We start from the raw sequence: 14172 nt of genomic DNA, 5'->3' as shown, positions 1-14172 counted from the left end.
GCCCGAACCAGAGGGCAATTAAAAAATGCTCAGTGGAAGTGAGAAGCAGGGCAGGAATGGTCAGGCAAAAACGTGGCACAGTCCAGCTTGATGCACAACTTGTAAGACAGGTTTTTCTTTGCTAAGGTCTGAGGCGCAGCGTGGCTTCCATCAACACGCTAAATCAGTGTCTACGCTCATAACACGGCTCAATTTATCATTTGGCTTTCCCTCTCATTATTCTGAGCCCGTATGTGATTGAAGGCAGTGCCTCACCAGTACAGTACCAGCACATGAGTTACCTTACTTCCATTGAGTACCACCACCTCTGGTGAGCATGGCTGTACCCACCACTGAGGTCACCAGTCTGGAACCTCAGTACGGGTTTCCAATGGGTAGATCAGTAAAAGTTGTTAATAATTGCCTAAAAAATAACTACTTCGATGCTTTGCTGCATATCCCCCAAACCACCCGTGGCAAGTTATGGTTGGGTTACAGTTAGGGGTTAGGGTTAGGGTTTTTGGACTTTTGGTCTCCATTGTAAACACATAGCTTAACTCTAACTGAAAGTGTCCTTGTTAAAAAGGATAAAAAACAGCTTTAGGTTATGTTGGTGTTCAGGTTTTGCTGAATTAAGAGTTACTTGCACCATTTTTGGTCTATTCAGGCACTGATTGGTTTTTAAGATTTGATGTTAAATTGCAGCAGAGGAAGTGACATAGCTGCCTGGGAATGGTGTTATGTTGGAAGGAATTTATTAAGAATATGAAACTCCTCTGCCTTTTTGAAATTCCAGGATAGAAGCGATATGATGCAGAAAAAAAAGATAAACACAAAATAGTGTGGGGGGGGAAACAAATGAACGCGATTACACAAGGCTTCAGGGTCGGGACACATAAGCAACACTTTTGTTGTGATGGAGGCAGGCAATCCTGCCAACAACCACAACCGCTGTCGTTTTATTAAAGTATTTGTAGCTGGTGCACCACTGGTCCTGAGATTCAGCCTCCAGGGTCCAGACCGCTGCTTATTTTTTATTCTACCAGGCAGTTTTCATTCTAGACGCCTAATCAGAGACTTATTTGGACTGGGACGCCAGGTGAATTTAAACTAGCAGGGAAAAAAACACAGCAGCACTTTGGACCCCGAGGAATGGATGGAGCATTACTGCTGTAGACTGTGTCACAGACATTGATTTTGTCCCAGGACTAAACGCCTCTCCGAGCTGAAGGCAACAACTTTACTAGCATCTAACAAACTAATCCTGCAGGAGAAGGGCCTTTAGCCTTAGGCTTTAGGCCTTGAGCTATCTGATTGCAAAAAGGGACATTTGAAGCATGTGTGTACCTGACTGCGGTCGGCCAGACAGATATCTGGGGATAAAATCTGGTTTCTCCAGCTCCTCCTAGTGCTTCTAATGGCATTTATAAGGATTTCTGAAAAAAGAAACAACCAATCAGAGCTGTTCAGACGCAGCAGATTGTTGCAGATGCCATAAAGAGCACTAGGACGGACCAGATTTTTTTCACATATAATCTTATCTTATTTTTTTTTTTTAAGTTACTTGCAACAGCTTTAAAACCCATTCTGTTTTCTAAATGTTAAAAGGATGTTGCAGCAATTCATTATTGTACTTCCATAAAGTCAGGGGACCCATGACAGAAATAATAATATTCAAACTCAATGCAGCACAGGCAGAGATAACTGGACTTTTACAGGCTGTACATCCCACTGAATGTCCATGCCTAGAAAATGCCCACGTCTTACAAACCTCCGCACTGTAACACACACAGGCATCCTGTTGAAAACATTTTGTCCAAAGAAAAGACAACTCAGATGACATCATCGAGGGTATTGTTTCATACTTGAGAAAGTTCCACAGCCATAGAAGACAACCGACAGCCTTTACCAGCTGAGTCGTTCTCTGTGAGGAGCAAACTGATCTGGATGTAGAATCTGTGGAGCGGCCCTTTAACAAAAGACTCAGACAACTCTGGACAACAGGGACACATAAAGATAGTAGAAGTGTTCAATCACAAATATCATGTTATTCCCTTCATTACACAGCCGACAGTACGCAGATGTCAGGACACAAATGTTGCATGGTCAGCGCCCTTCAGTCACGAGGTTCCCTGAGACACAAACACACCGAGACTCAGTGGATCTAAAGTCAGACAGGAGACCTCGGGACGAACCCTAACCTCACTCAGACTCTCTTTACTGTCTCCACAGCGAAAACCAGATCAGATCAGTATCACATTATAATGTGAAAACTTCATTGTTATAACAATTCATTTAGTTATAACACTGAACTACTAATAACATATATACTATTTATCTTGTTATAACATGAAACATTTCACGTTATAACAAGATAAATAATACAGCGTTATAACAAGAAAGGTTTCTTGTTATAATGGGATAACTTTGTTCAGTATGCTGAAAAACATTTAACTTTTCACATTTGACCGTGACACTGGCACTAAAACACTGATATACAAATAAAGACCTGGGACTGAATGCACGTTCACTCCTGGAGGGACTGATCAATTCCCATCCCTGAAAAAACACATCAGATCCACATTATTATTCCAAGCAGACTGTTTGCATTAATGTCTGAATACATGTCTGGAGGGGACCTGTTACTCTGGGAGACAGTGCAGAAGGACACATTTATTCTTGAGTTCATCCCCATGTAGAAATAAGTGACAGTGATAATGTGCCCCCCCCCCCTCTCACACACACACGCAAACACATCTCTGCTGCTTTAGTCCTGTCACTTTTCTTTTCGTGTAGTAGCCTAATGTCCTAGCTGCGATGCTAATGTATTACATTATGCTTGTGTGCAGTTTTGTTGGGAGTTGAAGAATGTATAACCCAGCTGCTCTCCTGATGGGTTCTGCACTCTTTACATCATGCTACTTGCAATGTTGGTATTCTCAGTTGGGTTCCCAAAATGTCAGCACTAAGGCCATCTCAGTCCAGCTGATAAATGGACTAAGGTGGACTTCAGTCTGAATACGTCTTTGGGAACCCAACACAGGTGTTGGCCCTTTTGAGAAAGCTCTGCTAGCTTTTAAATTGTCACACCACAGTTAAGTGAACTGGATCTGTCACCTTTTTAAAATCCAGCTACTTAAAGATCTGCAGTCCTTCAGATGTCATGACTAGCTATGGCTAGCAGTGGTCAAGCCATTCCACAGGGCCTGCACCTTGCTTAGTATCAGTAGGAGGAGGAAACATTCTTCCTCATCTCGCCTTCTCTGTGTCCTCCTTGTCCTGTCATATGTGTATCTCTCTCCTACAGAGTACTGTATAAACATGACCTTCAAGACCAATCCCTTAGAGCAGGCCTTCAGAAGGCCCAATGTCAATCTGCGCTCCAACCCCTTTACTAATCAGTACTGGACCACTGTCAGCCACACGCTGCCAGCCCTGCTCTATGACAGCTATCTCATGCTGACACGCCGCAAGCCCCGGTAAGGTTGCAAAACTGCCCCCCTCCTGCACTCTTCCCCCCTTGCCAGTCAGTCCCCACCTTTCCCACAAACCCACCCTTCCTCACTGTGTTTTTTGTTTAGTTTTTTCACTGACTGGTTAAATGGGATGGTGGGGACAAGGAAGGGTCCAGGGAAAGAAATATTTGCTGTGTCTTTACTTGACCTTATGGCATCAGCTGGACTTTGTTAGTACAGAGTCATGACAACCATATTTGACCCCCTTCAGAGCACGTTTTTTTTCTTCTTTTTTTTTAAACTATAATTTATTTATTTTTTTATTCAAAGAAGACTTGTCTTTTTGTGAATCATGCTTGGAACATGACATCCATTATTTTCATCCCCCCACTTCACCCAATCGCGGAAAATCCTAAGGCACCATTGGACTTCTTGGTCATTTAAAAAAAAAGTTGTCCAGTCGGGGGCTGATCTCGTCCCGCTGAATACAACCCCTATGCATGTTAATTGATTGGTATCCACCTTGATGTGTTGACTACAAGCCGCAGGTATTTTAGACCTTAGATGTTGCGCAGTGCCAAGCATTCTTCCACAATGTTTTTATTGGCTGAGTATCACACAGTATTTGGCTGTCTGAAATTAATTTGGCTTAGTAGCTAACTCAGATTGTAGGAGTGTGATTTGATCCTAGTTGGGTATGTCACCAGCTCTAAGTAATGGTTATCTCTGTCTCTATGTGCTGATCAACCATGCATGTCTGTTACGCCCTCTGAATCATTCACTTTCACAGGAGGAATCTGAGTCATCTTAATCTGCCTCAATATGTGGAAATGTTTATTTTCATCCAAAATATAACATGCCAATCATTGGTTTAAGCTTTTCTTTTTATTTATTTATAACAGTTTGAAATAGTTGGAGCCATGCAATTCAAATCCTGATAAATATTTACTTAATTTTGCTGAATAACACATAATGTGCAGTTTAAAGACTCAGAGACCCCCTTTCAACCCTCACAATAACGGGCACTGCTGTTTTTACATTCCCACCACCAATTCTCACACTAATTACCACAGCATTTTAATTGGTTTTGAATGATCATCACTTAAATTATGATGCCCTAACTCTGAACTAACACTGAAATGAAGTGTATTAACTGGATTCACTTGTGTTAACAGGAGGACACTGTTATGTACACAGGATATCTGAGTCTCCGGAATTTTACTTGTGTTATTTTGAGTAAAATATTGAATCTGTCTGACCTAAATTTGGTTCATGGGTCCCTTTTGAAAGGGTGTTGTCTGTCCTCCTGGTGTGCACAGAGATTACATCTAGTTAGTCCTCAGCTGATCTGTATCAGTCACTGTCCCCAGGGGAGACCTGACTACTTACAGTGCTATAACAAAGTTTGGACAGCCTCTCTGGAAAATTTGTAAAGTGAATCATTGTATAATAACATTTCTAGACCTAATCTGTAGAACGTTCTTGGTGTGAACTGCTGTTTGCCTTTTTAGGATGTTAATGAAATCCTAAAATAAAAATTGAACTGGAACTGACGTTGCATATTGTAGCTGTCCAATGAAAACCATGCATTTCCGATTTTCATTTTTTAATTAAGATTAAATTTAAGATTATGGTTTTCACAGGACAGCGATTCAAGTTGTAGGCACAAGTTTAGATCACTGAAGATCAAGAGGTGTACAAACACATAGCACTGTACAACTCAAATTGTCGCATACATATGTTGCACCCAAATCTGCTTAATCAAATCCTTACCTGTAGACTGTAAAGAACTCGTATACAAGACCTTTGCTACAAAGGCACATTGTGTTACTTTTTCTTTAACTTCTGCCTCTGTTCTTCCATGGAACCCTGTCCTGCCCCTCATTCGTTATTCCTCCTCTCTGTCATCATTCACTCTTCTCTCATATTTCCACCCCCTCCCTCTGTCCATCCGACCTCTCTACTCCACTTCTTTACCTGCCACACTCCTCCTCCTGCATCGTCCCTCTTCTATGTGTTGGCCCTACACCACCATCACCTTCTGTCCATTTCAATGTTATTCTTTCCTCATCTTCCTGCCTCCCTTTTCCACCTTTCCTTTCGCGGCTCATTTATCATAGGATGATGAAGACGATTACTCGCCTCCACAAAGCCATGATGGTCCTGGAGTATTTCACCAGTCACTCCTGGGTGTGGAACACCGACAATGTCACCATGCTGATGGCCCAGATGAGCCCCGAGGATAAGAAGGTAGGGAGGACACAGATGACAGTAATCTTGTTATTTGAAACAAGATTGGTCTCTTTCACGTCATTCAAATTTTGTCCCTCAATGTCTGCCCCCACCACACAACACAGACCTATATACACACACACTGCAGAGATGGCAGACAGTTTTAACACTGCGTTAATGTCTTATAGTAGGCTACAATAGAGAATCATTTGTTCACTGGTGACGTCAGTTTGTAGTGAACAGAGACGTCGTTCAGGATGAAGGAATCTGCAATTGTGGAGGGCGTGTTGGTGAAGGGAAAGATTTTTACTTTATGTCCTGTTTACACATTAGACCCATTGTTCCTGTACTATGAGGCACTGACGTTTTGTCTTTGTTCTCTTTACCGAAGCATATCCGATGACAAAATAAGCTAATACTATATTACATTAGTAAGTCTAGAATAGTGCTAAACATATTTCATACTGAAAATGTAACTCTTGAAATGAGTGTTAATTCTGCACTGCCTTTCTCCCACCACAAAAAGCTAAAGGCTGCTCTGGGACTGAGAACCTAAATTCCCTGGGTGCTGACTAAAAGGCAGACTCTGCCTCCAAAGCTACTAATAGTGACTCCACCTCACTGATCCAAACAGGAGCCATGTGCCACTGTGCCTTCCTCATCTCTCAGCTAATGATCAACCTTTATTCTCCCCGAATTGTGGACAGCACCCACTGGGGGTTAAATTAGGCCAAAGCCAGCTGAAGCTCTGCTCTGCCAGCCCAATTTGCAGTCTGCTACAGCTCAGTGCAGCTCTTTGCTTTGGTATCTTAAATTCCCATGCAGACAAATGATTGATTTTTTTATTTTTTTTATTTTTTTCCTCCCCATTTATCCGCTGTATTGTGCCTACAAATTTTTTTTTCTTGACATGTCACAGTAGGAAACGTGCAGGTGTAAATTATGATGCCAATGATGGCTGAATTCCATTTAGCTGCTGACATGTTAATAGTAACCCCCATGCTTTTCTTACTGTGAAAAGTAAACATGTCTGCTGTAAGACAAAGGCTGCAAAATAGGCACATAATTACAATTTCTTGTTTTTCTGTAATAAATGCTGGCTAATGACTTTTTAAAATGTCAGTTTGTTGATGATAGAGCAGATATAGTGGGAGGCCAATATTATGCTCCAGTATTGTCTAATCCAGATACAGTACATCAGTGACATGTCAGCAGATACACAAATATTAAAACTATTGGATGCATTGCTGTAACATTCATGGTCCCCAGAGGTTGAAGCCTATAGACTTCATCTGACTTCTAGCGTAGCGACAAATAAATTTTGTTCCAATACTTGTTTTATGATTCAAAAACCTAAAGCTAAACTAAGATTGTAAATCTAGTAAATGTATCTGCTCAGCACCAGAATGTTGGCATTGTCACTGTGCATGCTAACATTAGCATTTGGCTCAAAGCACTGCTGTGCTCGGGTATAGCCTCACAGAGTTGCTAGCATGGCTGGAGACTTTTGTTTTTATTGCTTTGTAGTGTTTTCTTATATTTACTGTTTTACTTTTGTTTTGCCTTGATATTAATCTTTGTTTATAATCTTTTTTTTACTTCTCTATACTCCCAAATATCTTTTGGTACCCCAATCACCAACTCGACAAGAAGATTTTTAAATCAGTTAAATCTTAGATAATAAATGTCATTGCTGAAGACTACACTTCTTGTCAGTCACTGAAAAGTTGACATTTAGTTAATGAAGTTTACTGAAAGTTTCTGTTGTGTTTTTTTTTTTTTCTGTCCTCACTGTAGATGTTTAATTTTGATGTGCGTCAGCTACACTGGGCAGAGTACATGGAAAGTTACTGCATGGGCACCAAAAAATACGTCCTCAACGAAGAGCTGTCGGGCCTGCCTGCTGCACGCAAACACCTTAACAAGTAAGTCTGTGGAATCACATCTGGAATTCTGCCAACAAATACAGACACAGGAAGAAATGCTGTATGTGCCGAGCTCTTATAGACAGCTGCCGTTCTCTTGTAGAGAGTAGGCGGCTTTCATTTCATCTAGGTCACCATACAGTACAGCTCTGCATTGGCACTTAAATGTCCTTTGGATTTTCAACTACTTCAGTTCATCCTTCCATTAACTACTGATGTCTTTCACATTTGTCAGGAATATGAGCGGTCAAAGCCAAATTGTTCTGGAGTGGATAGTCACAGTGGCAGTAATCCTCTCAGCTTTAACAAAGCTCGTGAATAATTCAGCATGCAAAAATGTTCAAGGAATTAAAAGGAACAGGCATTATTTAAAAATGGCACATCTAACATCTGTGAGAACTAAAGAGATAACTGGGCTATGGTTTGTTTTTTGTTCAGAAAAAACTATTAAACTGTGCGAGCCGACATGTATTTTTTCTGTCGAATCTTTAGTTTTTCTTTTTAGCTGCGTCATTGTTCACAGTGCGACAGCATGGCAGGCTGTAAACTTTACAAAGTGACTTTGAAAATGACCAAAAATCACTGTGATGGAGGCAGAGACAAGTGTTAATAATAGAACGCTGGACAGCAGGCAGTGGCTGCTCTTACACTCTGCTTTCGGTGCTGACTGTCAGTGAAGTTTGCTTTTGAACCAGACAGTGGTACAACTGTCTACTGCCATCTTCTATGACTCTGCAGCTGTAACATCTCAGCGCACCATGGAGCGTCTCTTCTGCTGAACAATAAGCAGGATGCACACTTTTACTATGAATCTGATGTTTTCACATCACAGAGGAGGAAGAACAGCAAATAAAGTGTGGGGTAGGCTAAAAACTCATGTTGCTGCTTTTCATGTTTAGTCTAGTGCTGGTAAACGTAACAAATAGTTGAATATTTGTATCAAACAGCCAAATCTGATTCGACTGACAAACTTCTGAATTGGGTACATCCCTAAAGCAATTTTTCTCACTTCATACCTTTGCCATGGCAAAACCCAAAATTGGATTCCTCCTTTTGAAGTCTACGATTTGTCTCATTTGTGTGTCTGTTTCCCAGGCTGAGGAACATCCGCTACACCTTCAACACCATCCTGGTGGTGTTCATCTGGCGTGTCTTCATCGCCCGGTCCCAGATGGCCAGAAACATCTGGTACTTCGTGGTGAGCCTCTGCTTCAAATTCCTCTCCTACTTCAGAGCTTCCTCCACAATGAGATAATGAGCCCGGGGCGGGGCCGCAGGGGGGCCAGGCGGAGGGGCAAAGAAATGGAGGAACCGGCTGTGGATGATGAGAGATGCCCAAACCCCTAAAATGCTACCATGCTGTCTGTCTGTGGCCCCATGTTTGCCCTGATTCTCAAGGATCACATGGAACCATTAAACCCGTGAACACAGACAGAGCTACTGGAGGAGCCTGGAGTCCACAGCTGTCTAAATATTGCATATTTCAGATCTGTCTAGCATTTAATAAAACACAAGGCATGCATTTATCTTGCCCAGGCTAACAACCCTTGGACTAGCTAAAGAAGCAGGACCACACACACCCTCTATTCTGTTTCCACTCAATCCAGCCCCCCTTTGGTGCCAGATTGACTCCTGCAGTCTTCAAGCTCCAGTGCACCCTAACCTGCTCTGTCATCCGTCTGCTCGCCTGGCTGCCTGCCTGCAAAACAAAGCTATGCATTGGATGATGCTCTGCTGCAACAATCCTCAGCTGGTTTTGAGTCAGTCCAGGCTTCTGTATATGTAATCTTTCATTGAAGAATAACCACTCCAAGTGCTGTGTCAGTTATATTTCTCTGCTGTCACCTGAAAACATAACTCACAATTTTTTGTTTTCCTTTTTTTCTTCCTCCCATGAGGTTTGTGTGGTTCTTGTCAGTGAGGCTTAATAAAATGTCCTAAAAAGCCAAAACAAAAATGTCCAATAAGCAGGGTTTCCTAGGGTTTTCATCTGACGGCAGCATTTGCTTGGCAAAGCATAAGCTTCACTCAGCTTCTGGGGCAGTGGAGCTGGTTGTACACATGTGGTTGTAAGCAGCTGAAGGATGGTTCTGTATGAGTCTGTGGAGTCTGTGAAGGCTTGTTCAGAGACAGGCTGGTCGAGGAATCATTGTTAAAATTCTGTCTTTTCCTTGTAACCCCAAGACCAAAGCCATTTCAACCAATGTGACAGTTGCACTGACAGCTTGGTGTTAAGGGAAAGTTGACATTGCAGGGGTTTTTGTGGCAGGGGTGGCTCGCTTCTACTGACCCATGGCCAGCCAAGAGTGGCTGTGTTTCACGGTTTCTGCTTGTCAAAGGCACACAGTCAATACCAACAATGCAGTCCTGTGTGTCCCCAGTGAACGGCAGTGGCTAGTTCCCTAATTATGACCAAGCACAATGTAGATTGTAATACGACAGCTTTGTCCAGTGCCTACAAACTGATCATTCTTGCATCAGCAGATCTTGCAAATCAAGCTTCTTCTTCTACAGGTTCCTTTTCGTCATATGTGACAGTCTTAAAGCTATTTTTGCCAAAATACCTCTTAGCTAACAGACTCGTAGCTCAGTAGAGGATGAGACAGATGGAATTGGAGGAGAAATTTTGTCACTTATGGCTTTTTCTCCATTATGCTTGAGAATTTAAATGCTCTCAGCACTGTTACACATATTGAGTCATGGATATATAATGTAGGTGATCATTGGTCTTTGTTAGTACACTACTTTTCAGGTAGCTCTGACTGTAGCTCACCATCTTTGTGAAAGCTTTGGTTTACTTGACTTCAGTCATTTTCCTCTCAAGTACTTTTATAGGTCATATTTGTCATGTTACTTTATTATCTTAGATGCTTCTGTAAATACATGTATGCAGGACTCGTCATGTGCTTGTGCTGTTTATAACCTGCTGTTGGACCATTCTGTTGCCTTCATCATGCGACATAAGAAATTTGCCTTTTCAGACCAGAAATGTTGACTTGTCACAGAACTGGCCACATAATCTAAGGCTGCATTTTTCCAGTTTCTCTAGATTTTTTCATAAGAATTAACCCTCATTGCCATATTAAGTCTTCAGTTAACATACCTGAGGTTTACCTGTGCACTTGATATTTCGTCTGTTACCTGTTTCTTCAGCACACTATAATGTTTGAAGGTGTGTGTGTGTGTGTGTGTGTGTGTGTGTCCGTCCATGTCTGTGTGTGTGTGTGCTGATCTTTGGTTGTGCTTGCATGTGTCCTCTGAGTGTCTTAGGCCATAGCAACTTCAAACACCTACGTGTACGTCCTGTGAATGTCCTGGATTCATTAAGGAATGTGATTTTGGTCTTTTTCACACTCCCAGCATGAGCCATTTTACATAGGATCATGTGACCTGGTGGAAAGATGCACCCTTTTGGAAAGATGTGCAAGTGTGAATCGTGCCTGAACTTTTTTTCAATATTCTAACAATGTGAAAAGAGAGCAATCAGATCTACGTTTTCTAATTATATTGTGTACAGCTTTATTTAGGTAGACTTCAAAATATAACGGAACAGATGTATTTTTATGCTAATTACATTGCGTGGCTATTTTACTGACACAAGCTTACTGAACCAACTTAAATACTTAAGTATGTAAACATAAGTGCAGTATGTTCAGAGCAGAATTAACTGTCATAAGTTGCTTGTCATTTGAATTTACTGTAAATGTACACATACTTTCTCTCATACTTTTTTTTGAATGTAATCTAATAACGCAGCCTGACTTGTTTGCACAGCCAGAATCTTCCTCTGACTCCTAAAACAAGAAATAAACAATACTATAATTGCCTGTAATTGTCATATAAAGCAACTATTTGTTTGTTGGAGTGCCGTGCGATACATTTTTGCTGTTGTAACTCCATTTCCTTGTGACTGTGTGATTGAGTAGGTCAGTTTTGTGATGGTGAATGGCTGTCATGCTCTTGTTTAGTTGTTTGGGGGGCGGGGCAATGGCGTGTCTAATTCAGGGTTTTCTTCAGGCTTGCTCTTGTGGTTTGAGAAGTGAGAACAATGAATGGGTCCTTTTCATGTCAGGAACTACTGAATCATATCAATGGTTTGTTCATCTAACAGGGCATTGTACACAAGTAACATCAGCATTAACTCCACTTACAGTTCCATTGATCCATTATTCAAATCAATCAAAGATTTTGATTGATTTTGAATAATGGATTGCAGCTTTTGTAACTCATTTGGATTTGGTGATTAAACTGGTTCTGTATATAATAATGTAATTCTGTATTTGGTTTGTTTTTCCATCAGGCTTTTCTAGGACTAAATGCTCTTTCCTTATGGTTATTGGAAGAATGGTTTTCCTGCTAAAACCTGTTGATGCAATGTTTTCATGTAAAAATGTTACCAGTCTTTTTTTTTGTTTTTGTTTTTTTTTCTCTCCTACGTGTGTCAGTTGATGGCCTGTGTATGGCCATGATTGTTTGCTCCTTTTTACACAGTCAACATGGGTCCATATGCGTAGGCTGCACTAGAATGCTTGTATGTTTTCTTCTGATTGCATTCAGATTGGTCAATGTGTGTAAATGTTCATTTAAAAAGTGGTGTTTATGTGGTTCTTGAGGCGACTCGTTTCATCGCTGCTACTTTAAGCAGCGTGATGGGCATAGGTCAGTGTGTTCACTTTGGGAAAAGGAGTTCTTGCCACAGTCGATGTGAAACTCCAAAAACAATAAATCGATGGGTGCCTTTTGTTTGTAAACCAAAAAAAGGAATAAACTGTTTAATCCTCTTCCTGATTAAGACTTTTTTTTAAATTTTGTAGTAGAGGAGTCGTCATCATCAGAGACTCAACCAGGGAATGGCAGCATGATTATCAGTGAAAACAAATGAAGCATTAGTCTCAATCTGTCCAGCTGGTAATGTCCCAAGGAGGATTATTAGTGCCCTGCCAATTTGGTGCCAGATCTAAAAGTCTAAAACTTTATTTTTGTGTTTTATTACATAAAAGCTATGAGAGATCAGTTAAAGCCAGTGACTGTAAACCCGTATAGGAACAGGTAATGTGATTACTGTTTCACATAAATGCTGTTGTCTGATCTGTTGCCCTCACTTGACTCTGGTTGCTAAGCAAACTGACACTGGAGATTGTGTCTGGGTATCGTTTATACTGGTAAGGGTTTGTTTCTCACTGCAAGTGAAGAGGCTGAGGAAAACGGTCATTAAACCTTTTTTTTTTTCTTCTTTTTTTTAGTTTCCTACTTCGATCATTATAAAATATGATAGTTATGAACATTTTGGTGGGTTACAACTAAAATGGAACACAAGAATCAGTAAAATTGGTTGTATGAACCAATAAAATCTCGTCTCTGCTAGAATGTAAAGTGGATTACATTTAAATAAAATAAACTAATTAGAGCAGTACATGTACAATATAAATATTTAATACAAACCTGGTAAACAGTTTATTTATTTAATACTGTATATTATGACAGTATAGAAATGGTAAATACACAGTAAATGTACTCACAGTACAAATGCATAGTTGCCAGGAAAATAAAAACCCATGTCATAGACAAAGCCCTGAATGTGAGCAAACAGGAAGAATTAGCTGATTTTGTCCATGAATGCCTCTTAGCGTGGCCTTGTCTGTAATTTCCAAACTAACTTTTTTTATTTATTTTTTTTGGTATCTTCCCAGCTCAAATTAATTGACTAATAACGAAAAGTGCTCCTGCTGATTTCCTGCTTTACATTAATAATTCATGGACATTAAATGCCTTCCGTCTCCTGATGCTCTGGAGTGAAGCCCAAGACAAATGCTTTGACATCGATCTGAGTTTGTGTGTGAGGGAGAAACTATCCGAATGTTTTTGATAGTTCCTCTGCAGCAACACAGACAGAAAAATGAAAACACGCAGTCACCCTTGACTGAATAGTCTGACAGCTGACCTCTCCATGTTTCCATTCAATATGTGGGTCATCAGATGCCAAAAGCACTCCTACACTGACGCCTCAGTACTTTATGCTCCTCTCTGCGACACCTGGCAACCGCTGCATGGCAACTGTGGCTCAGCAACCATGCCAAGCACTGAGTCACAACCAGCCGTGCACACCCAGTGGGGCCTGGGCCACTGGCCTGCATAAACAGGAACCAGGGGCTTACAGGGCTTAGAGTGGGTGCCCAGAGGCAGAAAACAAAAACACACACACTCACACAGGCTCTGTCCAAACGTCTACACTGAATATCTCTTAATGAATGTTTATGAGGGCTTTTTAGCACTTACAGTAATAGTCCGGTCATGGTTGTATACATAGCGGTCTGTTTTCCTACTTTATTGCCAACACAATGGTGATGAAATCTATAACCACTTTATCAAAGCTTTTAGATTTGTTGTTTTTACTGCCCCACAGAAAGTGATGCAATCAAATACATTGCTGGGTAGAAGTGGGAAGTAAGTATGACTAAAGATAGCTAGCAGATTTATAGCACAGAAACCAACCAGATACCAAAACAGAGTTTAAAAAAATAAGAGTGAATATTACTATACAGAGTGAAGATACTGTATTGCAGCTTTAAATTTGAGTGTTT

General features: G+C 40.9%; 1 protein-coding gene across 2 annotated transcripts in view; it reads left to right on the top strand.

Moving 5' to 3' along the window:
* Positions 1-12372, top strand: part of far1 (fatty acyl CoA reductase 1) — a gene marked incomplete at its 5' end in the record, with an annotated part of 15608 nt that extends 3236 nt beyond the window's left edge. Inside the window, 4 exon segments of one of the 2 annotated variants that reach the window (XM_035664604.1) lie at positions 3287-3458; positions 5555-5684; positions 7464-7591; positions 8687-12372. In XM_035664604.1, the coding sequence (XP_035520497.1) occupies positions 3287-3458; positions 5555-5684; positions 7464-7591; positions 8687-8846 (590 nt within the window). 2 annotated transcript variants of the gene reach the window in all.
* Positions 12373-14172: the final 1800 nt, after the last annotated feature.

This window comes from Morone saxatilis, unplaced genomic scaffold (assembly GCF_004916995.1).
Source record: "Morone saxatilis isolate NCDOM2014 unplaced genomic scaffold, NCSU_SB_2.0 Contig2, whole genome shotgun sequence".
NCBI lineage: Eukaryota > Metazoa > Chordata > Actinopteri > Moronidae > Morone > Morone saxatilis.
Note: the sequence above shows the minus strand (reverse complement) of the source record. Positions and strands in the feature narration are given on the sequence as shown.